The sequence below is a fragment of the Adiantum capillus-veneris genome, chromosome 18 (assembly GCF_014529385.1).
Source record: "Adiantum capillus-veneris isolate H3 chromosome 18, ASM1452938v2, whole genome shotgun sequence".
Lineage (NCBI taxonomy): Eukaryota > Viridiplantae > Streptophyta > Polypodiopsida > Polypodiales > Pteridaceae > Adiantum > Adiantum capillus-veneris.
This window is the reverse complement of record NC_140948.1, coordinates 23,013,872-23,041,146: the sequence shown is the minus strand read 5'-3', so window position 1 is coordinate 23,041,146 and position 27,275 is coordinate 23,013,872. Positions and strand designations below refer to the sequence as shown.

Sequence of the window (27,275 nt, the reverse complement as noted above, 5' to 3'; positions counted from 1 at the left end):
TGGTTAGAGGCAGGACAGAAAAGAAGAATGTATATGCACAAAGGAGTAAGAGTAAGAGTAAGGAAAGGGGAAATGTCAGCAAAGGCTAGGGTGATGTGACTTGCTATTGTGGCAGGAAAGGTCACAAGAAACCCAATTGCAGGTACTATAAAGCCGAGTTAGAACGGAAAAAGAATGGCGGAGACAAAAAGAAAGCGAAGAAGGAAGTCAAGACATATGCACAGGATAGCTCAAAGGACAAAGAGAAGGCCAATGTGGCTTCTAGTCTTGTGATAGAGGAGTTGTCAGATGTAGAGGACATCTTGTGTGCCACTTTGTCAGATGATGATGCTTATGACTTTGATGCCTCTCTTAATGTTCATTCACAGGACATGCAGATCACCAAGAGTGATCTTATTGATGCTTTGTTGACTGTCAATGATGCATTATCCCAGACTTGGATAGTTGATTCCGGTGCTTCATTTCATGTGACTCCTAACAAGGAGTGTTTCTCTACTTTTGATGCAGGCAAGCACGGCCATGAATACCTTGGAAACAATCATGCATGTTCCATTGAGGGTATTGGCACTGTGCATCTCTCCATAGATGGCACAAATGAGCTTGTTTTGCATGATGTTAGATATGTGCCGGGAATCAAGAAGAGTCTGCTTTCTGTTGGTCAGATGGATATGCATGGTTATAGCATCTTGTTTGAGAGAGGATCATGGAAAATGACTAAAGGCTCAAAGCTGATTGTAAAGGGCACAAAGAAAGGGGACACTTTACTGCATGCATGAAAAGGCCGTGTTGGGCAAGTTTATCGCATTGGCTGAAATTAACTCTCACATGGAGTTGTGGCACAAGAGGCTTGGCCATATGAGCCAAAAGGGCCTTTCTAAGCTTTGTACTTTGAACAAGCTTGATGCTAAAGACACAAAGCTTGACTTTTGTAATGAATGTCAATATAGCAAACAAGCAAAGCGTTCTTATTACTCCGGTGTCTCTCGTAAATCTTGTGTGCTTGATCTTGTACATTCTGATGTATGTAGCATGCCTACTAAGTCTATGGGAGGTGCATGTTATTTTGTCTCCTTTGTTGATGATCATTCCAGGAAAATTTGCGTTTATTTGCTTAGATCTAAGGATGAAGCCTTTGCTGCATTTAAGAAATTTCATGCATTTGTGACCACCCAAACAGGTAGAAAGCTAAAATGCTTGCGTACGGACAATGGGGGGGAGTTCACAAGTGCTGAATTTAACAAATTTTGTGAAAATTTGGGTATTAAGAGGGAGCTTACTGTGCCATGCAACCCCTCTTCTAATGGTGTGGCTGAAAGATTTAATAGGACACTTTGTGAGAGGGTGAGATGCATGCTGTCCACAGCTAATCTCTCTCATGGATTTTGGGGAGAAGCTTTGAAAACTGCAGTGCATATATGCAATTGATCCCCTCACATGTCTTTGAAAGGTGACATCCCTGAAGAGGTTTGGTCTGGCAAGCCTGCTTTATATGATCACTTACGCATTTTTGGTTGCGAGGCTTTTGTGCATGTTAGACCTAAGTTGAGGAGCAAACTAGATGCCAACTCCATTAAAGGCCTCTCATGGGATATGGTGAAGAAGGCGAAATGGGTTACAGGATTTGGTTACCTCAGCTCAAAAGGGTTGTACGCAGCCGAGATGTTGTTTTTAATGAGGCAAGGCTGCTTCAAAACAATTGTGCCTCAAAGCATGACAATAAAAGGGTCAAATTTCAGCATGACCAGCCACCTGTTAGGCCTATTTTGACCCTCAGGATGCACCACATATGGCTGAAAATGTAGATGATTTAGTGGTGTTTGAGCCAGATGATGTTGGACAGCAAATTGAGGCTCCTGAAGGGCATTTGTAGCCACAAAACAATGCTGAAAATGGTGTTGAAAATGATGTACAACAGCCCATTGTTGATGATTTTATCATGCCACCACATGTAAACCCATTGCCAGATAATGTGGATCATTGGGTGAGGCGGTCTACTCGACAAAGACGGCCTGTGAGCAGATATGATCCCTCTTTACATTACATTATGTTGACAGATGAGGGAGAGCCTCTTACGTATAAAGAGGCAAAGACATATGAACACAACGACAAGTGGGAGCTTGCTATGCAGGAAGAGATTAAAGCTTTGCATGCTAATCATACTTGGGATTTGGTGGAATTGCCCAAAGGAAGGAAGGCTATTCCTAACAAATGGGTGTATAAAATCAAGACAATTGATGCAAAACCCAAGTATAAGGCAAGGCTAGTTGCAAAGGGATATGTTCAAACCAAGGGCATAGACTTTCTCTCCTGTTGTGAGATGACCACTTTGCGTGTATTGTTTGCCAAAGTGGCTGCTCTTGGTTTGGAAATGGACCAAACGGATGTACATACCGCTTTCTTGCATGGTGATGTGGAAGAAGAACTTTACATGAAGCAACCCGAGGGTTTTGTTATTCCTGGCAAGGAACATATGGTATGTATGCTCAATAGAAGCTTGTATGGGCTGAAACAATCATGTAGACAATGGTACAAGAAGTTTGATCGCTTCATGCTTAAACATGGTTACAAAAGAAGCCATGCATACCATTGTTTGTATACCAAACGTGATGAGGATGGCAGCCCTATCATTCTTGTGCTCTATGTTGATGATATGTTGATAGCTGCAAAGAAAAGAAGCATTGTTGATGCTCTTAAAGGGCAGTTGAAATCTGCATTTTCAATAAAAAACCTTGGGGCAGCTAAACATATACTTGGAGTGCGTGTTACAAGGCAAAGAGACAAGCGCCTATTGTATTTGTCGCAAGAAAAGTACATTGAAAAGGTGCTGGACAGATTTAACATGGCTGAAGCAAAGCCTCTTGGTGTGCCATTACAGCCATATGTCAAAATCTCCAAGGATGATTGTCCTAAGTCAAAGGAAGAAGCCAATGACATGCAAAGTGTGCCTTACGCTTCAGCTTGTGGTTCACTTATGTATGCTATGGTTGCTACTAGGCCTGACATAGCCCATGCAGCGGGAGTTGTGAGCCGATTTATGGCTAATCCAGGCAGGTTACATTGGGATGCAGTGAAGTCCATTATGAGGTACTTGAAAGGGGCTAAAAACAAATGCCTCTGCTATGGTAAAGGACCAATGGAGTTGAAGGGATTTTGTGACTCTGACATGGCTGGTGATGTGGATACACGGAAATCCACAAGTGGCTATGTATTTACTCTTGCGGGAGGTGCTGTTTCATGGTGTGTTCTAGATTGCAAAAGATCGTTGCATTGTCTACGACAGAGGCTGAATATATCTCAGCCACTGAAGCTTCTAAAGAAACTATTTGGTTAGCACGCCTATGCAGTGAGTTTGGTTTGCCTGCCAAGGCACCTATGCTTGGTTGTGATAGCCAAAGTGCCATATGCCTGGCAAAGAATACCATGTTTCATGCACGCACAAAGCATATTGATGTGCGGTATCACTTCATACGAGAAGTGCTTGAGGATGGCCTTATTACATTGGTTAGGTCCATACATCACAAAATCCAGCAGATGCTCTCACTAAGTGCTTATCCAAAGCACAACATCATCTATGCATAGAGATGGTGGGAGTCACGTAGCTTAAAGGCGCCATTTATGCCTTTAAGTGGGAGGTTGTTGGGTTAAAGGCCCAAATGGTCCCCTTTAATGTATATTTTAAAGGTTACTAACCTTTGGCCAAGTTCACATTGAACTTGGCCACTAACATTAAATTGGTCCTATACATATTAATAAAGGGAATGTGAGTTTTTCAACTCACTCACTTATTCCCCCCCAGCTAACGAGTAGTGTGCTCTCTCTCTCCCTCTTCGTTCTGCTAGCGCCCTGCTTCCTGCTTGCACTCGTCCCTCTCCAAGGTGCACACCCTGCACTTCTTCGCGTGCTCTTTCACTTGCACACACCGCTCCGCGCTCATCAACAAATGGCCCCCTTTAATGTATATTTTAAAGGTTACTAACCTTTGTGAACTTGGCCACTAACATTAAATTGGTCCTATACATATTAATAAAGGGAATGTGAGTTTTTCAACTCACTCACTTATTCCCCCAGCTAAGGAGTAGCGTGCTCTCTCTCTCTCCCTCTTCGTTCTGCTAGCGCCCTGCTTCCTGCTTGCACTCGCCCCTCTCCAAGGTGCATACCCTGCACTTCTTCGCGTGCTCTTTCACTTGCACACACCGCTCCGCGCTCATCAGCCGGCTGAGGGGCCTAAACCCTAAAAAGGCCAAGTAACAGAGGAAGAAGTCCTACCAACTTATGGGGACCCCGTTCGATGGGGCCCCAAGTGACATAAAGGATTAAAATAAAGCAAGACCCACACACACACATTGAAAGTTTTGCGTGGCAGCTGATGATGTGGCAGCTGTACGAAAATTCCAAAAAAATTTGTGTTGACATCATGACGTGGCAGACTATACGGATTTCCGTGTTTTGCGCTGACTGCTTACGTGGCAGCTGTACGGAATTCCATGATTTACGCTGGCAGCTTTTTGGCATTGCTTTTGGACCAGAAGCTTTTGAGTTTGAAGGCTTTTCATGTAAACTGCTTTTCATAGGCCAAGGGCCTTTAAATATGTGCTAAGGGCTCATTCTCTGGCATGCTTCCTGAAGAAGGTGCAGAGTCTGGAGTACCGGCTTGTACTATGTTGATGCAATATATAAAAAAATACTAAAAGGGGCGCCAAGGTTTGGGGCCAATGCTCTATGGGGTGGAATTCCGCCACTCCGTGTCATGTGTCGTCTCTCTCTTTCAGTCCCGTTGTTATTGAAGTGCTAAAAGCCTGTTCAGTCTGTTCTTTTCTATTGGCACGTGGTGCCCGTCTTGAGACAGAAGCAGCAAAAGAAGTTTTACCAACTTGCAAAGTCTTACCGAGTGGCTTATTTTTAAAGAGGAGTTCCCAATTAACTTATGGGTCCCCGTCCGATAAGGGCCCAAGTGGCTGCTGAAATCAAGTTGCTTCATTTTTAAATGCTTTTAAGTGAAAGCTTTTTGATTTTGAAGCTTTTGGGGCTCTGCTTTTAGAAACCCTTGTAACCTTTATAAGAAACCCAAGGGGGCACCCTCTGCAGAGCATCTGGACGCAGAGTGAGAGAGAGCACCCGCGGGAGTTGTACTTTGCTCGAAGATTAATATAAAAAGAAATACCGAAAGGGGCTCCAGTCTTTGGGGCCAATACCTCTAGGCACGGCACTCTGCCGAGCCGGTGTCAAATCTAATTATGAACTGTTTTGAAGTGAATTCCTGTCATGTCGCGGTAGATTCTTGACTTGGAGTGTCCAAGTTTATTACAGTGGTATCAGAGCGCGGCCGATTTCTCTTCTACCGGGAAATCCGATCCTTTTTATGCGGCACTTATGGATTCAAGCAAAGGACAGTCGCTTTCCTCTGCATCCGACGATGCGGGAAGAGATCACGAAGAAGATCCACGCGAGGAGTATGGCCCGCCTCGGCCTACTTAGGCAGAGCTTGAAGAGATGGAACATCGGAAATTGGTCGATAATGTGACAAAGTTCATGATAAATTTTGCAAAGGACCCGAAACTTGCGAAATTTTTGACCCAGACCTCATTCGACGAGGTGCACTCACAGTGGCGGCAAACCACGGAGCCACCCCTCAAACCGGCGCTCAACCAACCTCCTACTCCGAGGATGTTTACAGAGCAAGAATTGGAAGAGGTGGTTGATACACATATTAATCAGCTTTTTGACGTGCATAACAAAGCAAAAAGCACGACAAAAAGCAGAAGAAAGGAACTGACTTCCCGGGTTATTTGGGTCGTCAATCTACTTTTGCCTAAGCAAGAAAGCAGAAGAAGCGTGTGCGATTTGAAGGAGTACCCAGTTCTTCTTCTTCTTCTTCTGACAGTTCTTCTAGCTCTTTCGACTCGAGCGAAGAAGACAGAAAAGGGAAAAAGCGAAGCAAAAAGCAACGCTTCGGAAAGGGCAAGAAAAAGGCAAAGAAGCCTAAGTCTCGCCTAATTTCGGACAGTTCTACAGAGGACTCGTATTCGGATAGTTCGGACTCCGACGACAGCAGATTTTATGCAAGGAAGAGGAATTTTTATGAAGCCAACCAGTATGACTTTCTGAAAGATAAAAGCAAGAAAGTCCGAGAATTTAAAGGTGGACAGTCAATTAAATTTGACACTTTTTCTGGATTTCAAGATGCTTCGAAGGCTTTGGCCTTCATACAGCAGTTTGACATAGCTTTCTCTGGAGGGCATTACTCAGAGCACTCCAAGATTCGGAGGGCTATCTCTTACTTCAAGGGAAATGCTCGAACTTGGTGGTCCACTCTTCTATTGAACAAGAAAGCGCTAGTTAAATGGCTGAAATTTAAAAGGCTTTTTATATCTTCATGGCTGACTAGGGAGTACGAACGCGACATACGAACTGCTTGGAACCATCTTCGGATGACCAAGAAAGATACATTGGAAGCATATTGCGAGAGATTCTGGAGCTCTTTTCTACCAGCTTCTTCATTTAAGAAGATCTCGTTCAAAGAACAGATTGAGCGGCTTACCTTGGGACTTCCTACAAAGATCCGGGATCACTACTTAGAACAAAAGTCAGATTCTATTCAAGAACTGATGAGTCATGCGAAACGGGGTTTTATCATTCATTCAGGCAATTTGACTTACCCCACAGATGAGATCATGACGCAGAGAACCGAACCCCACAGATGAGATCATGACGCAGAGAACCGAACAGACTTCTAACAATGAAAGTAGAAAGAAGAAGAGCACCCCAGAAAAGAAAGAAAAGGATGCACGACCCCAGCTCACTCTTCAGGAGAAGATCAGCTACATCAAAGAGGGGAAGTGTTTTGAATGCGGAGGCATATCTCCGCGAAGTACCCTAAAAAGGCACCGAAAGAACAGGATGAAGAAAGGCCAGAGAGTTCGAAAGCAGCTGAGGAACGTGGCAGAAAAGGCAGATGAAAGCAGAACTGGTACCACATTGCGTGGGGCTCGAACCAAATCAAATGAATGAAAGTACAAAACTTTGCCGCTTTTAGGGAAAAGTGAGAGATCAAAAAGCCCTCTTTTTCTTGGATGGAGGAGCCGAGACCCACTTCTTTTCACTTGAATGGGCGGCTCGATTTGGAATTACACCCGACAGGCTGAGGCCACAGGCGAAAGTAGTTCTAGCGACACCCTGACAGGATGTTGCCATTACACCGATCATTGACAAACTTTGTTTGCAATGACGAGGGTGTTTAGGACACGAGGATTTCTCCGTAATTCCCTTGGGAGGTTGTGACGTCCAACTCGAAATCCCTTGGTACCACAAGAACAACGCCGCGGTTGACTACCGGGCCAAGAAAGCAACTTAGATAAATGAAGGGCACAGAGATTGTACTTTATGAAATTCAGTTTCTTTCCTCGATTTTCTGGAGAGAACTAAATGATGATTGAAGGTCGAATATGTTTTGACCTGAATAAAGAACACCACGATCTTTCTCAACACTCATCCCGATTGCTTTTCAGAGGGCCTGCCAAGCGAGTTGCCACCAGCTCGTCCTGAGGATCATACCATTGATCCGATACCTGGAACGACACCACCGAACCAGCCATCTTACCGTGTGAGCCGAGCCCAGAGATACACTTTTTGGGACACATTGTCTCAGTAGCAGGAGTGCAGATGGACCCGGCCAAGATAGAGACTATCCGTGATTGGCCCGACTTGAAGAATGTCCATGAAGTTGGAAGCTTCTTGGGCTTATGTTCTTACTACCGGCGGTTCATTAGAAAGTTTGCAGGGGTTGCTTACCCCTTTGCATTTGTTGACACAGAAAGGAGTCCTTTTCTCGTGGGGACCCACAGAGGTGACTACCTTTCAGAAATTGAAACAGAATTCAACTACAGGACAAGTGTTGAGTTTGCGGATTTGCAGAAGTCGTTTGAAGTATATTGTGATACTTGTGGACATAGCCTGGATGCGGTCTTAATGCAAGAAGGCCATGTCATTGCCTATGAGAACCGATTGTTTTCAAGGCTAGAATTAACAGTACAAAAATGTGAGAAAGAGCTTTTGGCAGTTATCCATGCTCTTACTCAGTGGCGACATTACCTACTCGGAGCCGATTTTACGGTTTTCACATATGGTTGGAGTTTACGCTAACAGAAGCAACTGTCGAAAAAGCAGATGCGGTCGGCAAACATCTTGTCACACTTTTACTTTCGGATTGTCCATGTGCAAGAACGGAAGAAATTGGTGGCAGATACTTTGTCCCGGAAGACGTTGGTTCTGGCTATTTCTACGATACATCATAGAAGCTTCGAGGATATGATCGGTCAATACGCCACAGATATAGATTTTGCAGATGTATATAGAATGGGGAGGTAGTAGCGGAATATTCCATTGGGGGTGGCTACTTAATAAAGAAAACGATGTTGTGCGCTACACAACCGTTGAGGGAAAATGTTCTACCAAATGCCACTGTCCACCTTTTACGAGTCACCGCGGCATTGTTACCACCTTGAAAGGTGTGGAGAGATACTTTTGTTTGGCCGAGACTCAAGAAGGACGTGGACGACTTTGTACGCAGTTGCTTGGTATGCCAAAATGTCAAGTTTTGACAGGCATAAAGCACAGGGATTGTTACAACCTTTACCCATATCCACCTGCCCTTGGAAAAGTATTGCAATGGAATTCATTTTTGATCTTCCGAAAACACAGTGTGGGCACGATTGTTTATTGCCCACATATTCAAATTGCATGGCATGCCTAAGACGATTGTCTCTGACAGAGACCCAGATTCACGAGTTTGTTGCTATTTGGGAGAACATTGGCACGCGGTTGCAATTCTCATCATCGTTCCACCCGCAAACTAACGGGCAATCACAGATTGCTAATTTAGTGGTACTGGATTTGTTGAAGTCTTCTTCTTTGCATCAGAAGACTGCATGGGAAAGGTTTTTACCTTTGGTGGAATATGCCTACAGAAACACGATTAACTCTTTGATGGGGAAGGTGCCATTTGAGATTATTGAAGGTTCCACCCTGCCTTAGCACGAAAGATACGATTTTTCTTTGAAGCCGATCAGTTCACGAGAGACTTGGACTTGGTCCGGAAGGCTTCAGAGGAATCTCAGAAAAAGGCAGCATATCAACATCGTCGCGATTTGAAATTGAAGGAGAACGATTGGGTGCTCTTACATTTTGGGAAGGCATGCCTAAGAAAGAAAAAGGGAAAGGTGCGGCTTTCTTGAAAGCTTAGCATGAGATAATATGGACCTTTCCAGATTTTTTGAAAAGATATACGATGTCTCCTTTAGACTAAAGCTGCCCGATACTTGGGAGGATTCACAATGCTTTTTACGTGAGTCTCCCGAAGCCTTTTAAAGGTGATGTGCCCGATGATGGGGAGCCTGATGAGCAACCCGAAGTGGAGGAAAACGAGGAGATACTCGTTCCAGAACAGATTTTAGCACATAAAGAACGAAAGGTAAAAGATAAAATGATAAGGCGGTTCTTGTTTAAATTCAAGAACTATCCCGCATTGGATGCGAACTTTGAAGTCGATGGAGCGGGAGGACCTGGCAGATACTCCTCAGATTGTGAACCTTTACCTTAAAGCATTTGGTTTAGCATATACCAAGATGAATCTAGGATAAGCCCAGATTCACCCTTGAAGGAAAGTGCAAGGTATAGACCCAGGGTAGTCACCCACAAGACAATATAACCATCATGCATAGTATTGACTAAATACCACGACATCCCCACTAACGTCGTTAGTGCCCAATAGTGGGTGTAGAACTAGGTACTAACATATGCTCCCCAACACAACACACACCACACGCACGCACACATGAGCATACATCAACACAAAGTTCAGCGTATTGAGTTTCTGTCATGACTCCGGAGATGAAAGGCAGACTCAGCCATAATGAAGCCTAGCACTAAAAGAAGCATTTACCTTAAAGCATTTTGGTTTAGCATAGTTTATTCCAAAATTAAACCCCGAACTCAGCTGGGCGGAATTTGGTGCAGTCGGTATGCACAAGAGGGGAGTCGCTCCACTCCTTTGTCAACAAATTGCCCCGATTTTGATACTAAAGTCACTGATGTCTCTTTTGAGTTTCAAGGATACTGTGAGCTAACAGTATTCTGCTGTATGACTTTATGAACTGGAATTCCTGATAATATGATACTGATTTGTTCTTGACTTGTCTAAGTGCAAGAACTGATAGACGAAATGACTGCAGCATTTCAGTCTGAAAGATCTCGATAGACGTGATTGCAATATGGATTAGTTAATCGGGTATCTATAAGGTCCCCAGTGGATCTAATCACAAACCGATGACGTGGCATGACCCGATACACCCCTAGAATGTGCAGCAGGACAACCTTGTGAAACGTGGAACAATTGCTGACGTGGCACCTCCCGGAAATTGCAAAAATCTGCTGATGTAGCATGTTGTACAGACTCGTAATTTGCGGCGCTGTAGTGCTGACGTGGCTGAGCTGTATGGACCTGCTTTTTCTACGCAAAAGAAAGGCTGAAAATGCGTGGCTGAATTTTGGCAGCTTTTGAGTCAAGTTGGTTTATTTTCAAATGCTTTTAAGTGGAAGCTTTTGATTTTGAAGCTTTTGGGGCTCTGCTTTTAGCAACCCTTGTAACCTTTATAAGAAACCCAAGGGGGCTCCCTCTGCAGAGCATCTAGACACAGAGTTTGAGAGAGAGCACCCGCGGGAGTTGTACTTTGCTCGAAGATTAATATAAAAAGAAATACCGAAAGGGGCGCCAGTCTTTAGGGCCGATACCTCTAGGCACGGAACTCCGACGGCCGAGTGTCGAATCTAATTGTGAACTGTTTTGAAGTGAATTCCTGTCGTGTCGCGGTAAATTCTTGACTTTGAGTGTCCAAGTTTGTTACAGCTGTCTTCTGCTTCTACTGAGTGCCCAATGTGTTTCATTTATAGGAATTATATGCTGGGTAGGGAAAGCTTCCCAACAAACTTACAAAAAGAATTCCAAAAGTCACTTTTGGATAAAAATGACTTATAAGAGGTGTTTCCCACACGAGGTCGGAAATGGAACCATGCGGTGGAAAATGCTCATGCTAGGTACTGGCTACTGATGCTAATAATCCTGGGTTATGCAATCAGAGGGTATGTAAGGATTCTAGGTACTAATTCTTGATTAAGTACTTAAACTCATGATTAAGACTTAAGAAACTTGAACTGAACTCAGAAACAAGACTTAGAAGACTCTGTGTTGATTAATTGAATGAACTGTTTGCTTGAAACTGAGTACAACAGGCTCCTTATATAGGAGACGAAGAGACACAAATGAAAAGACACGTCCCCTGGTGAAGAGACATGACTTTAGACGTAAAGACACCTCCTTTCGACAAAGAGCTGCAACCATTGGGCGAAGAGTCGCAGCCGGAGAGCGAATGGGTGTGTGTGACCAGTCGTCGAAGGAGTGTGGCTTTTAAAGAGGCACGTCTCTTGGGCGAAGGGGTGTGACCATCCAAGCGCAGGGGTCCTCCTTGGCATGGCACTTCGCGTATCTCCAACTAGGAGTAGATGTAATATTGCAACATAGTCACAATCGTGACATTCCCTCCCTCTTTAAATAAAACCCAGGATAGTTGAAGAAAACTCCAGGAGAAAGAAAAATATTTTTGTAGTGCTTCTGCATCCAAAGCTCTTTCTGTTAAGTCCCATGTCATGGCACTGTTATTGACCATGACTATTTTACCAAATTGAAAATTGATCATATCTGCAACTTGATAAGTACCTTTGTCAAAGTCATTTGTAACTTCGAGCTTTGTCCAAGAAAAGATTGAATCTGTATCTGCTTCAAGTGAAATTATTGGTAAACTGACTTGAGTTTTCTGTTGAGAGATGACCACTGGATGGAAATCTGTAAGGTATTCCATTGGTTTGTCTGGTACAGTAAAATCCTCCTACAGGGATGTCGTAGACTGAAATAGAGTAGTGTTTGGAGGTATATCCATCTGTAAAAGGTTTATCACTAGAGCAAGTTGTGTCCAAAGATTCAATTGCAACGACTGAAGTCGTGCTGCAAGATTCTATATCTGTTTTATCCTTTGTATCATTGAAGGTAAGAACTGGAGTCTTCAAGTTTGAAGAATTATCATTCACCATGGTATCTGTTTAGAGACAAAGATTGTATTCTGCAAGGGCGGTGACAAGACGAATTTTCCTGCCTGGATCACGGCCAAAGAAGGGGTTATGTGTTTGTTGGTTGTCACATAAGAACTGGAATCTTCTGAAACTTCAGCTTTCTCAGCGGGTATTAGGGCTTCCAATTGAGAAGGGGGAGGTTGAGGAAGTTGTTGCCTCTTAGACCTCTGAAGGATCCTCTTACACAAGGAAAGGATCAATAAATCTTCGACTTTACCACCATCAGATAAGAAAGACTTAAATGTAGGGCATGGCTCGCGAGGGGGAACTTGTCCAGCGTCGCGACAGTCACGACCGAATACTCGACTATGGTCGGATATATGTGCCACTAAGTAAGCCCATCTTGATATCGTTGATGATCCTTTGGAAGCTTCATATTGTTGCTTTTGTTGCTATTGATTCCGATAAGAAGTTGGGCGCTTAGAACTGTAACTTTTCCAAGAATATTCATGCTGAGACTTTTGTTGCTCGCACGAAGGTACTTTGTGTCTAGTTGTCTCTGAGAAACCATGCTTTGGATGAGAAAATTTGAGTTCCGAAGCCTTTAGTTTGAGTGATTCTTCCTGGTTGACCACTGAAGCGTCGGAAGAAGATGGCAGAGAAACTGCATGTGTAGTCCGAGAAGCAATTGGGACTCTGAGAAGAGGTTTGCATCTGCATCTGATCCAAGCGAGTGTGAATCGATGCGAGGCTTGTTGAAAGTGCTACCATCTGCTCTTTGAAAACTGCTATCGGATCCTCCGACATAATATGGTCGTTGCCATCTTGTGATTCGGAAATCCCGATTGCTTCGAGGGAATAATTGAACTGTGGCGTGACGATGTGTCACATACAACCTGTATTCCTGCTATATGAGATTGGCCTCTGGAGCGAGTAATTGGTGTTGTGGAACCGGTTCTGAAAGAGGGCTCTCTGCTGCAAGTGCCAATGCGGGAACAAATGCGGGTACTTGTTCTGAGAGAGGTTCCTGTTCTAGGAAAGGCTCTGGGTTTGGTTCCGGAGTGGGTGTATGGGGAGTAATGGTAACTTCGTGTGTAGGAAGAGGATTCTCCGGCAACGTTTCCTCAAGTATCTCGTCTAGCTACGAGATGTAAAGTGTAGGCATGCCAAAAGCATTGCCTGCCATGAGAAGGGTGAGAACTGCAACCAAGAGCCAGCATGCGTGGAGGAGAACGCTTGTGCAAATATGTAGATGGGCTGCCATTTCGTTGGTGATCTTTGGTTTTTTTTTAAATTTCAATGCCACGTCATCAGGAGGGTGTCCGCCCAATGAGTTGTCTGGTGGCCGCTTAATAAATTATGGCCGGTTAATAAAGTCCAGCATAACAAATTTCAGTAGCGTAACTTTCAGCCAGCGTTAAGTGAAACGGCAGCCCAGCGCAAATTCAGCCCAGTGTTTCAGAAATTTCAGCAGCCAGCGCTGGGAAGAGGGGTGACTCCTGGTGAAGGGGTGCGGGCAAAGACTGTGGTTGCCTGCAAGGTCAGTGCCTTTTCGCGTGAAGGGGTGCGAAACTCTTGGAACTGAAGGGGCACTTCCGCTTGAACCTCCTCATGAAGGGTCATTATCACCGGTACGCCCCCGCACACACATTTGTATTGTTGTACGTTATGTATAGAATTGGAACAAAATAAATTTAAGTTACCTCATATTGTCGTATGTGTATGTACCACCTTTCTTCTGCTTCCATACAACTCCCGGAAGGGGGAAGAGGGTAGCGAATGAGGGTGAGAGGCTCACAACCTTCTGGTCCCGGAAATTTTTTTGGCTCTGATACCACTGTAAGGATTCTAGGTACTAATCCTTAATTAAGTACTTAAACTCATGATTAAGACTTAAGAAACTTGAACTGAACTCAAAAACAAGACTTAGAAGACTCTATGTTGATTGATTGAATGAAATGTTTGCTTGAAACTGAGTACAATAGGCTCCTTATATAGGAAACGAAGAGACAAATGAAAAGACATGTCTCCTGGTGAAGAGACATGACTTTAGATGTAAAGACATATCCTTTCGGCGAAGAGCTGCAACCATTGGGCAAAGAGTCGCACCCGTAGAGCGAAGGGGTGTGACCAATCGTCGAAGGAGTGTGGCTTTGGCCGAAGAGGCACGTCTCTTGGGCGAAGGGGTGTGACCATCCAAGCACAGGGGTCCTCCTTGGCATGGCACTTCGCGTATCTGCAACTAGGAGTCGATGTAATGCTGCAACATAGTTACAATCGTGACAGGGTATGCAGCTACTCTAAGTGCCTGGACATGCACGACCTGCGCACAAGCTCACAAACTTCAAAGGTGCTAGAACACTTCCTAGGCTTCCTAAACTGTAGCAATAGGAACAGCTTGTCCACGTACACATAGGGTTAGATGTGCACGTGACACAAAAAAGGTGGACAATGGCACTCTGTCAAAACCTTTTCCCTCAAAGGTTGTGTGACACACAACATCGTTTTCCGCATCAAATAGCCGTCCCGTATGGAATAGCCTCCAACTAGCTCCGCATGCTGTATCCGGTGAAAGATATCTACAAAATCAGGATCGGTGGCGTACTCATCAATCATATCTTTAAAGCTTCGATGATGTATTGCAGAAATAGCCAGAACCAAGGGCTTTCTAGACACGCATCTGCCACTAAATTCTTCTGCCCCTAAACATGGACTATCCCGAAATGAAACTGTGACAAAATGTTAGTCCACCCCATCTACTGTTCCGAAAATTGCTTCTGCAACAAGAAGTAGCGTAAACTCTAATGATCTATGAAGACGGTAAGGTCAACTCCGAGTAGATAGTGTCTCCACTGCGTAAGAGCATGGATAATTGCCAAAAGCTCTTTCTCATAAATTTGTGCAACCCGTTCAGGAGGCGAAAACATCCTGCTCTCGTAATTTATGACATGGCCTTCTTGTATCAAGACTGCTCCCAGACTGCGACCACAAGCATCACAGTAAACTTTGAATGGCTTTTGCAAGTCTGGCAAGGCCAACACTCGTCCCGTAGTCAACTTTTTCTTGAGAGTCTGAAAGGATGCAGAGTCTGAAAGGATGCAATCTCTGTCGGGCCCCAAGTAGAAAGAACCTCTTTGTGAGTCAGTGCATGCAAAGGAGAAGCTATCTCTCCAATTTTTGAACGAACCACCGATAATATGAGCACAAGCCCCAAAAGCTTCGAACTTCATGAACATTCTTCAAATCAGGCCAATCAAGCATAGTCTCAATTTTGGTCGGGTCCCCTTCTGTTGAGACAATGTGTCCCAAGAAATTTATCTCAGACAAGAAAAAACTCGCACTTTTTCGCATTTATAACCAATTTATGCTTTTGCAGTGCCTAGAAAACCTACAATAGGTGGTGTATGTGTTCTACTTCATTCTTGGAGAATAAGATAATGTCGTCAAAGAAAGTGCCCACAAACAATCGGTACTCTCTGAAAATCCTTTTCATCATGCGGTTGAATGTAGCTGGAGCATTCATATGGCCAAATGGCATCACCAAATATTCATACAGAATCAAAAGTCGTCCTGAAAGCTGTCTTGTAGACGTCTCCAGGAGCAATTTGGATCTGATGATAAACACTCTTCGGATCAATTTGGCTTAAGCAAGTAGAACCCTTAAGCCTCTCGAGTTTATCATCAATCCTCGGAATGGGGAATCTCTTCTGGTTCATTATTTCTTCATTTTGGGCTCGGCTAACTTTGTAAGGTGGCCGGTTTGGTGGTGTACTACCGGGAATCAAATCAATCGTGTGATCTTCACGACGTGAAGGAGGCAACTCGCTTGGTAAGCCCTCAGAGAAACAATCAGCCTTAGCTTGCAGAAAATCTTGTCATTCTTTTTTTGAGATCTGACATATTCAACCTTTAATCATCTCTCAATTCTTTCAAGAATATCGAATAAACAAAAAGACTCGATTTCATCAAGTGGGACGGACTCGCCTTTCAGTTTTACATCAAGTACAATCTCTTTGCTTTTCTCATTCTTCAAGATGTCCTTCCTTGCTCTATAATCGACCACGGTATTGTTCTTGGGAAACCAAGGAATTCCTCGGAGGACGTCACACCCTTCCAAAGGCATGATGTAAAAGTCCTCGTGCCCTAAATACCCCTGACAATGCAAACATAATTTGCCAATGACAGGTGTAATGGCAACATCCCGTCCGAGTGCCTCTAGAACAGCCTCGGCCGGTGGCCCCATTTCCTTTAAGGCTTCCTGGTCTAGCACTTTGCCCCATGCTTTGCAAAGTTGAGTACTTTCGTTCAGTTGGTCAGGGTTGGCGGTCCCCACAAGATTTGGTACTAGTCCTACTTTCCTCTTTCCTTTTCTTCCGCGCTCGGCTGCTGCTCTTATCTGTTGGTGGTCCTCTCGTTCATCTTCTTTTCAAGAGTTCTGTCCAGCTCTTTCTACGAGTACAAATTCCGCCTTTTCTTTTCACTCGTTTGTTCTTCAGCTGGCCATCTCGAGTAAATCTCATCAATCGGGAAAATTCTTCAGGTATTTCGCAAATCTCGGATCTCTAGAGTACTTGATTTCACACACGTCTCAACCTGCAATTGACATTTGTACTCCGCTCTGACAAACTTTTCCGCCAAGAATTTGTCTAAATCTTCATTCTTTTCTTCAATTCCCGCGCCGGATTTCAACTTTTCTTTGCCTGCCCACCAAGAGGTGTTATCTCTGTCAGATTCTCCACGAAAACCCATGGCTTATGCCCTGTAAGACAAAGCGATGAAGATGGGAGCGCGTCCGATGCGCGATGAAGTAGGGTGGGAGTGGCTAATAAGTCCGGGGTCGGGGCACGAAGATTCTCTCTCAAAACCTGCGTGTGCTCCAAAAAGGATCGGACCCTCCATTAATGAAGAATCTTTCTGAGCTATGATACCACTGAAACAAGCTTGGACACTCCAAGCGAGAAACCAATAGCAACACACGAACAGACACTTCAAAATCACTGAACTTTAATACATAGAGAGAGAAGAAGAAGAAGAAGAGAGTTTTAACGTCGTAGGAAACTATCCCAAGAGACCTTAAAGATCTAGCCAACGAGGAGAGTTGAACTCAAGACCTCTTATTCAAGAGAGAATCGACACGGCCAGGCGTAGTTCCGTGCCCAGAGGTATCGGCCCCAAAGTCTGGCGCCCCTTTCGGTATTTCTTTATCATTAATCATTGCAAAGTACAACTCGCCAAGGACCTCTACTCTCAGACTCTGCAAAGTGAGGCCCAAAGGGCTCTTATAAATAGTACATGGGATGCCCAAAGGCAGAGCCCCAAAAGCAATCAATTCAAAAGCATTTTCACCCAAAAGCTAAGGTCCCCAAAAACTAGCGTTGGAGATTCTCAAAAGCAGCCAACGTAATTTGCAGAAATCCATACAGCCTACGATGTGGCACTTGCAACGTAAATCGCGGAAATTCCATACAGCCCTGCCACGTCAACATGTCAACGCATTTTTCGAAAATCCCTTTCAGGGTTCAAGCTTCTGTCTTTTAGGGTTTCGAGCCCCACAGCCGGTGCTTCATAAGTTCTTCAAGTTAGTCCGTTCAGTTTCTCTTGTCCACTTGGCCATTTCTCTGTCAGATGGTCATGCCACGTCATCACTTGTGACAGCAACATAAGAAGCGGAAGTAGCAGCAGAAGTCTTACCAACGTATGGAACCCCGTCTGAAGGGCCCAGGTGACATAAAGATATAAGTAGCAGCAGAAGTATTACCAACGTATAGAACCCCGTCTGAAGGGCCCAGGTGACATAAAGATATAAAGCAGAAACATACTCAGAAGAATGCGTGGCAGCTGATGATGTGGCAACAATACGGAATCCTCGAAATTTACGTTGGACTACTACGTGGCAACCTGTACAACTCCCAGATTTTGCGCTGACATGCTGACGTTGATGATTCTACGGATTTCCGCAGAACGTGATGGCAGCTTTTGGCGCTAGTGTTTTTGGGACCAGATGCTTTTGAGTTTGAAGCTTTTCATGTAACTGCTTTTCATAGGCCAAGGGCCTTTGAATATGTGAAGCGCTAAATCTCTGGCACTCTTCTGGGTGAAGGCGCAGAGCGTGAGTACCGGCATTGTATTGAGTTCAATCAATATAAAGAAATACCGAAAAGGGCGCCGGCGTTTTGGGCCAGTGCTCTCTTGGGGTGGAACTCCGCCTCATGTTGTGTCTCTCTTTTTGTTCAATTGTTATTTTAAGTGCTTAAAGTTGTTTAGTCCGTTCTTTCCCGTTGGCACGCGGTGCCCGTCCCTGTTACACCTAGGGGATCTGCAACATGCCCACAAAGATCAAAATGGGCTGCTCCAAGGTTGGATCTCTCCAAAGGAACGTACGAGAGAAACATCCAAATGCTGTTGACTACAAAAGTAGGAACTAGATGTCCCCACCAACAATTGACATTGTGCAAACCTGCCATTTAAAGGATCTCAACAAACCTATTATCAAACATCAAGAATACCGCCCATGAGAGATTGCAAACCTATCCCACAACTCGTGCTAACAGGGTCACAAAAGGGCATAGGAATGACCAAATCTGTAGGGTCGTAATACCATCGATTAAGAGAGAACATGAAGGTAGGAGTAATCCACACTCCAACAAAACTGTTATCATTGTCAGCTAAGCATCTGGCACCACATGCTCTACCACTAATCCCCTTCCTCTGAAATTAGATAATCATACAAGAAGTGGTATGTCACGTGACACATCCCAACCCTATGTGTCCGTGGACAAGCTAGACCACAGCAAGGTTCAGTCAGTCCAGTCAGTTTAGATTAGCAATGATCTGGCACTTTTGTGAGTCTATTCGTAGACCGTGCATGCCCAGTCACTTAGCATGGATGCATATCCTCCGGTTGCACACAGCATGATCATCAGTATTCCCTTCAGAACCCATCAGATTCAGTCAAGGGAATTTTCCAGTGCATTTAGCCTATTTTCCCTATTTTTGGTTATTTTCACTAAATTATTTTTAAGTGACTTTCCAACAAAAGTAGGTAGGGCAATTTTGCTAAGTTAATATATAAGCAAACCCAAGTTAGCACTTTCTCGCAAAAGAGGCAGCAGGAGCTTCTCGCTCAACAGGCAACTTCTCAGCAGTACCCCCTCAGACCCCCTAGCGTTTTTAGATCCCCCACACTCGCCACACCTCAGCCCAACGTTTTCAGTTGGTATCCTCGCCAGAAGTCTTCCAAGCCTGGCAGTTGCAGAATCGCTAGCAGCAGTACCATATGCCCTAGCGTTTTGCAGTGGCCATCGTCAGAAACCCCAAACCAAGCTAGCGTTTTTGCTGGCGTTTTTGCCTTGCTGCAGCGTTTTGACTTTCAGCCCCAACCTGCTACACTTGCACGCACAATATCCACTCACTTTGTTCGTGATCATAGCACTCTCCATAAAGACGGAAGGCTCTCTCCTTCTCTAAGAGCTAAAAGGAACCTTGAGCAAATATAGATCACTAATCTTGAGAAAATACAACATTCATTCCGTTGCACCTTACATTGGTATCAGAGCTTTGGAAGTATTCTGCATTACTCAAGGAAAGAACCACAAGATTTTTTTTTGCTTGTTGCGGTCGCACGAACCCAAGTTCACTTGGGCGTGTCGATTCCTAATCGTGTTTTTTTTAAGAGTGACAGGAATTCCAAGAAAGAAGGGCTTGTCCAGCCTCCCCTTGTGTCTCATTGAAAGCGGACCGTGCACTTAGCGGCCGGCCAATCGACATGAGGTGGGAAAAAGCAACCTTGGTGTGAGCGCAAGGACGCCAAGGGGTGCGCACGCAGAAAGGAGTAGAACTCGCGTGAAGAGAAGATCCTTCTCCAACGCGATTTGCAAGGGAAAGAAAACCTCAAGAACTTCAAGAACCCAAGACCCTCAAGAATCAAGAACCTCAAGAACCCAAGATTTTCACGAATCAAGGACCTCAAGAACCTCAAGACCCTCAAGAACCCAAGTTCCTCGCGAGCTTAAGAACCCAAGATCATAGTGCATGGTCGTCACCCAAAGCGGAATGGATACTTCGCATACGGGTGATGAGCATGAGAGAGGCGATAAAGACTCGTCCCCACCCGGAGATGATTTCTTCAACCCTCCCCCTTCGCCATCTACGCCACCAAGTGCACCAAACCCTATGGAGGCAATGGTCAAGCAGATGATGGCCATGATGGATAGACAAGAAGCAAATCGCCTTGCTCAAGACCGTGAGCGCGACGAAAGAAACGCAAAACTTGCCGCAAAACAAGAAGACAACCGACTTGCTTTAGAACGCGAGCGCAACGAACGCAAAGAACGGAAACAACTCAGAAAGGCGGAAGAGGCGGCAAGAAACGCGGCCTTGGAGGCCGATCGTACCGCTCAAAGATTGGCCTTGGAGACCGAGCGTGAAGCTCAACGAGAGCTACGCACTCAAGAATTGCTTCGACCAGCACTAGCCTCGAAAACCGAACCACCCAAAGATCGTGAGAGTTCATCAAGTGGCGCAAGCCACGATGCGGATTCCAACCATCCAATCACAAAAAAGTTGACTTTCAGTAAGTATGACGGTAAGATGGATGCTTCGGTTATTCATTCTTAGTTGCATCAATTTAATGCTTATTTTGCGACAACTAAGAAAACAAGAAATAGCAAAGTTTTGACGGCAGCTATGTACCTTCCCGGTGATGCCATCAATTGGTACCACGCTTGGCAAGAGGCACAGCTAGCCGCGCACCTAGAGGCGGCCGACAATTTCACGCCCCTCTCTTTTAGTTGGGCTGATTTCCAAGACAAGCTCAAGGCGCGGTTTGTGCCACCTCAGTACCTTGCACGGTTGAAGGACGATTGGCGCTCTCTCAAGCAAAATGGTATGCCGGTTATGTCTTTTTCAAATCGTGTTTTGCAGCTAGGTACCCAATTACGCAAATCGGATGATGAGCGCAAAGAGGCTTTTCTCTTTGGATTGGACGAGTATATGAAGTACGATGTCGAGGTACTCGATCCAATCGATCTCAACAAGGCGGTAGCGATTACTCTCGCTAGGGAGATGAACCACAACAAGGGAAAGCCTAAGGAGAACAAGACTTCCACAAGTACCTCGCAAACGTCTCAGAACCCTTAGAACGGTAAGAACGGTAAGAATGGTAAAAATGAAAACTCTTCTAACCAATCTTCCAACAGTATCTCATCAAAGAATTTTTCCAATGAATCCAACGGTAAGGCTAACATAATTGCTAAACCTAAGCTTACTCCAGATGAAAAGGTAGCACAAGGAAGTGTAGGAGGTTACATCACGTCGGAAGAACAAAGCACTTATTCTAAGGAAGGTCGTTGTTTTCATTGTCACATTAAGGATCACATAAAAAGAACATGTCCTAAGCTTGAATCGAATGAATCTAAAGAACCCATAGCACCCACTACATCTGTCAATGCAATGAATGATAACACGAGTGTGCCCCAAGTTTCTCAGGACCCTCCCATTGATGAATCTCTCATTAAATGTTATGGTCGTACGTCGAGGCACCGTTTTGTCATATTGTTTGACCCAAGTAGTATGCATGATGTGATCAGTTCCTCTCTTGTTGAGAGAGTCCGCCTCGAAGTTAGTCTGAGATCTCCTATCGAGGTCTCTGGCTTTCGTCCCGGTATGGACGCTCTCATCACGGAGGAGTGCCTTGATGTGTTGATTGCAATTCAACAGACTGCCTTCACTAGAAGATTTGTTGTTTCTCCTTTCTCAGGATGTGATATGATTTTGGGCATTCGATGGTTTCGTGAGACTAACGCTCTCATTGATTTTGAGGCTAACACTTTAACTCTCAATGCCAAAAGTGATTCTCCTATTGTCTTTCATGGAGAAGACATTGCTCATTCTCCATCTCTCATTGCTAATATGCAGGACAAGATTGCAAGGATTCAGGAGAAGGAGACTCTCTCAGTCTCTTCTTCTCCAAAGCATGATACACAGGATTTGCATGATTATGAGAAGCATGATGATTGGAAGGATAATGATTTGCATGATGATTTGGATGACAATGACAAGCATGATGATTTGCATGATCAAGATGTGATTTCTCACAAGCATGATGAGTTGCATGAAGATGATGTGATTGTTCACAAGGATGATGTGTTAGTTGATGCTTTCTCTAGCGAAGCTAACCTCGTTGTAGATTCGATCAATCACAAAGAACCGATTTTGGCTTTCAAGTCGAGGTCCAAAGAACCCCCACAAGACGATTCGATAATTCAAGGAGAACCGATCTTGGCTCTCGAGCCTAGGTCCAAGGAACCATCACAGGAAGTATTATGTGTTCGCATGATTGATACGCACGCATTGTTCGAATGTTTCATTCGTGATCATTTCCTGTATTTTAGTCAGCATCGTTATGTGGTCCCTTTTCCTAGGCATGACATATTGTATGTTGAGCACGTTTCTCTCATGGATGAGCACGAATGTATGTGGTTTTTTCAGGAAAAGCTAAAAGGTATGCATTCAAGGAATTCACATTCCATGTCTCTTCCTTGGCATGACACAGTTTCCGAAAGAGCACATAATAGTATGAGCACCAAGCATGGGCATTTCCATTGTGATTTGCCACAGTTGATTGATTTCGATCAAACAGAAAGGATTCGACCTCATTGTTTGCATGTGTTTGATGAACGGGTTGTCAATCCGTCTCTATGTCCATCTACATTGCATACACAATCTTTAGAGAAGACAAGATTTTTTTCCTTCACTTTACATAGAATGGGTATGTTCATGGTTTTGTGTTGGAGATGGTTTCAGGAATTTTCAGCCATGGAGATTCTTGAAGATGGAGGAAGCAGGACTCTAGACGCAGTTGAAGCATCGAAGGAGCCACAGGAAACTGTCGCTTTCGGCGCGACCCAAAGAAGCAAGCGTTGCAGACCTTTATGAAGTTCAAGTACCGCACGACCCACACATCAGAGTGGGCCGGCGAAGAGTCCCTTCCAGGATTCCAGATGCTATTGGCGATCTCCCTCGACGCCATACAGTTCGGTACCAGTACCTCACTTTGAAAAGGAGGGGATGTCACGTGACACATCCCAACCCTATGTGTCCGTGGACAAGCTACACCACAGCAGGGTTCAGTCAGTCCAGTCAATTTAGATTAGCAATGATCTGGCACTCTTGTGAGTCTATTCGTAGACCGTGCATGCCCAGTCACTTAGCATAGATGCGTATCCTCCGGTTGCACACAGCATGATCATCAGTATTCCCTTCAAAATCCATCAGATTCAGTCAAGGGAATTTTCCAGTGCATTTAGCCTATTTTCCCTATTTTTGGTTATTTTCACTTATTATTTTTAAGTGACTTTCCAACAAAAGTAGGTAGCGCAGTTTTGCTAAGTTAATATATAAGCAAACCCAAGTTAGCACTTTCTGGCAGAAGAGGCAGCAGGAGCTTCCCGCTAACAGGCAACTTCTCAGCAGTACCCCCTTAGACCCCCTAGCGTTTTTGGATCCCCCACACTCGCCACACCTCAGCCCAGTGTTTTCAGTTGGTATCCTCGCCACAAGTCTTCCAAGCCTAGCAGTTGCAGAATCACTAGCAGCAATACCATATGCCCTAGCGTTTTGCAGTGGCCATCGCCGGAAACCCCAAGCCAAGCTAGCGTTTTTACTGGCTTTTTTGCCTTGCTGCAGCGTTTTGACTTTAAGCCCCAACCTGCCGCAAATACACAGCATTTTCAGCCTTTAGCTGATACATCCCAGATTGGTTGCAGAAGTTCCCCCATCTCTAACCCAAGAAAACGCAGCCAAAACAATCATTTTCAGCCACCGAAACAGTCCCGAAATTCAGCGATTAGAAGATCTCAGATTTCAGCCACCAAGTCGTCGTCGTCATCACCGTCGTCGTCATCGGCATAGTCCAAGTTGCATCAGTCCATTGCATACGCATTGTACCACTTTGTGCAATCAAAAGTAGACCACTCTCGCCGACAAGTGGGGCCTCGGAGGAGGGTTTTACAACCTCTCCGGTGTCGTATCTCTTCTCTCTCCTTCTCCCAGTCTCATACACTTGCACGCACAATATCCACTCACTTTGTTTGTGATCATAGCACTCTCCATAAAGACGGAAGGCTCTCTCCTTCCCTAAGAGCTAAAAGGAACCTTGAGCAAATATAGATCACTAATCTTGAGAAAATACAACATTCATTCCGCTGCACCTTACATGGTACTAGAGATAGAAGAATCCCCCTTTGCCTATCAAAGCCAACTACAACTCATGCACCGGGACATGCACCTGGTCTATTGCATACCAGAGTCCACCCAACACCAACAATTATAGAAAAAAATACAGCAGGACAAGTCGATGAAGAGCACCAAGTCGTCGTACCAAACTTTGCACTCCAATTTGTATGACAAAACCACAAAAGAGAGTAGCTAAACCCCCAAACCACAGACCCCACAATTCTACCACCTAGAATACCCCACATACAAGGGAAAAAAACAACAAAACAAGCATGCAACCGTAGTCAGGCAAGCGCACAAACATACTCCCCCTAACAAGCAATCCACACACACTTGAGCACATAGAGACTCTCTCTCTCTCTCTCTCTCTCTCTCTCTCTCTCTCTCTCTCTCTCTCTCTCTCTCTACGTTAGGGTTCGCGAGCTCTCTCAGGTTGTCCTCCCCTGGGCGAAGGGCAGCCCTGTGGGAGGGTGTCTAGATCCAGCCCTGCCCTACACAAGCCTACAGACAAATCAGCAAGTCGTGGCCTCGCTCCACCTCTGCAGCAGGCTTTCAACAGCGCCCCATGGTGTAGGCGTGCAGGTCGTGGCTCAGCTTTTGGCAACCCTAGGGCCTCTGTAGGCGTGCAAGTCGTGGCGCTGCTTTCAACAAAAGGTCGTGGCCTCTATAGGTATGTCCACGGCAGGTCGTCAGGACCCTACGCAAAGAAGTTTACACAACATCTGTCAGAGGTCCTTGATCTTGCATTGAGCAAATCCGAAGGTTTTCTTTGGACTTTGCACTTTCCTGGTCTCATTGTCTTCCACAACCTATCAAGGGTTCTTGCATTACGCTCTCCTCGGATCTGCTGACCTTCCCAAGCATAGGGATGACTACCCCAAAGATCCCTACCACAACACGACCGAGTTTTCCAGCTGTGGTAGCAGACCCTGCAAACTCGATCGGATTACTAAGCTTCAAGCAGCTCTCGATCGAGTCTTGGAAGAGAACCTTGAGCTCAAATCTCGCCTCAGCAAGTTAAAAGAACGCTTCAATACTATGGTTGACCTCGCCACCAACAAGGTAAAGGAGGTTGAGGCAAAGGTTAGCCAAGCTCACTCAACAACCATCGCCAAAGTACAGACTTGTGTAACAAAGGAGCTCTGCGAACGAAGACTTCGAGAAAAGAATGCCCTCAAGGTACACATTGGTGGGCTCCCCACACAACAACATTCTCGAACCTATCAACATCAAGCCATCAACATCAAGCCACAGAGCGTCGCTTGAATCGATGATACACGACGACATGTGCGCCTTGAGCATTGTGTCCTTACTTTCAAGGATAAAAAGGAACGGGTGAAGCTTCTACATCCTCCTCAAAGGAACAAAGCTTTGGATTACAGAGGAGCTGACCAAAAATCAGCTCAAAATCAAAAAGGACGAGCTCAAGAAGATGTCCGAAGCCCGCAAGCAAGGGCAATGGGCAGTCTACCGAGGCGGTAAAACTATCATCCAGGAGTTTCGAACTTGAAAAGGGGCTCTCCCCTCAACTGCTCCCCCTTAGATTTTGTTCCCTCCCTCAGTCATTAACTGATATGTATCTCATGTCTTCACGTATAAGCATGCCGTTGTGAAGTTTTGCATCCGGTCCCATGGGTCATATTTTACCTCCGTGGACGATAATACAATCTATCTATCTATCTATCTATCTCTCGAAGTGGGCCTTGTGAGCCTTTGCATTACATAAAATCGACCATAGGTCTATATACAAGAGATATGGGAAAAACCCTGATAACATACAATAAGATCATGGAGGAAAATCCCAAAAAAATCCACAGGATACGTCAATGGATAAAGATGCTCTCTCTCTCTCTCTCTCTCTCTCTCTCTCTCTCTCTCTCTCTCCACCTTCAAGAAGCTTTGAGCAGCCCCAGCTTATGTTTAAGACTGGAAAGTAATATAAAGGTGGACTTCACATACCGTGCTGACTGTCTTCCTCAAGGCAGCTACAGTGATTGGGACGATTGAGAACCTGCAATATATGACACAGAGCCAAGGCCATCATAAGTACTGAAGGGGATACTCCAAGAACTGGCGTCCAAAAAAGAGATATCATTACATTCCTCTGCCACCATGATGCGCGATTGTAGCAGGTTCTCGCCACTCGTCATATCTAGCAGTTACACAATGCTTCAGAACAAAATATTCTAAGAATGAGACACTCTCTCTCTCTCTCTCTCTCTCTCTCTCTCTCTCAGCGTGCGTGTGCCCGCGCTTACATCCAGCCGTAGCGACAGTCGAAAACAAGCTGCTTGCCTGGGGAGGGCCGAGTGCTTGCCATCTCCATCGCCAGCCCCACGCTGACGTATGCGTAACTAAAGAAAAAATAGGGGGTACCGGCTGGAGAAAAACCGGATATTACCTAGTTTGAAATGGAAAAGGGAAAGGTTAAGAGGGGAAGACCAGGGGCCACGTGGAAACGGTCTCTCTCTCTCTCTCTCTCTCTCTCTCTCTCTCTCTCAACCTGACAAAGTGGGCAACCTCTCTCTCTCTCTATTGTCCTCGTCCTCGTTTGCACGAGGCAAGGCCCCAATCCCTCAGGGCGTTGGTTTGATGCCTCTGTCCGCACGCAGTAGGGCGCCTCTCTTTGTCTCAATCTACCCAAGGCATGCGACAAGGTATTGCTGGCGTAGGGCGCCTCTGTCTCCATCTACACAAGGCAAAGGCAGAACGAGAAGGGGGGCAGAGAGAGAGGACGGGAGAGCCAAGAAAGACAAGGGAAATAACTTCTTGTAGGTCTTCTCAGGTGCTGTGAGGGGAAGCGACGCAAGAAATGGCAAAGCAGGGGAGGTGCAGGAGGCAAAGCAGGGGAGGTGCAAGAAATGGCAAAGCAGGGGAGGTGCAGGAAATAACTTCTTGTAGGTCTTCTCAGGTGCTGTGAGGGG

General features: G+C 45.1%; 1 protein-coding gene across 1 annotated transcript in view; it reads right to left on the bottom strand.

Annotated features, from left to right (window-relative positions):
- LOC147435345 (uncharacterized) overlaps window positions 1-26,754 on the bottom strand; it is a 41,279-nt gene extending 14,525 nt beyond the window's left edge. The window contains exons 1-3 of the mRNA XM_086487941.1: window positions 26,610-26,754; window positions 26,450-26,503; window positions 26,311-26,362 (exon numbers count right to left, since the gene is read on the bottom strand). Coding sequence (XP_086344067.1) covers window positions 26,311-26,362; window positions 26,450-26,503; window positions 26,610-26,677 — 174 coding nt within the window. The 5' untranslated portion in view covers window positions 26,678-26,754. The remainder of the gene's footprint in view (window positions 1-26,310; window positions 26,363-26,449; window positions 26,504-26,609) is intronic.
- Between the last annotated feature and the right edge of the window lie 521 nt (window positions 26,755-27,275).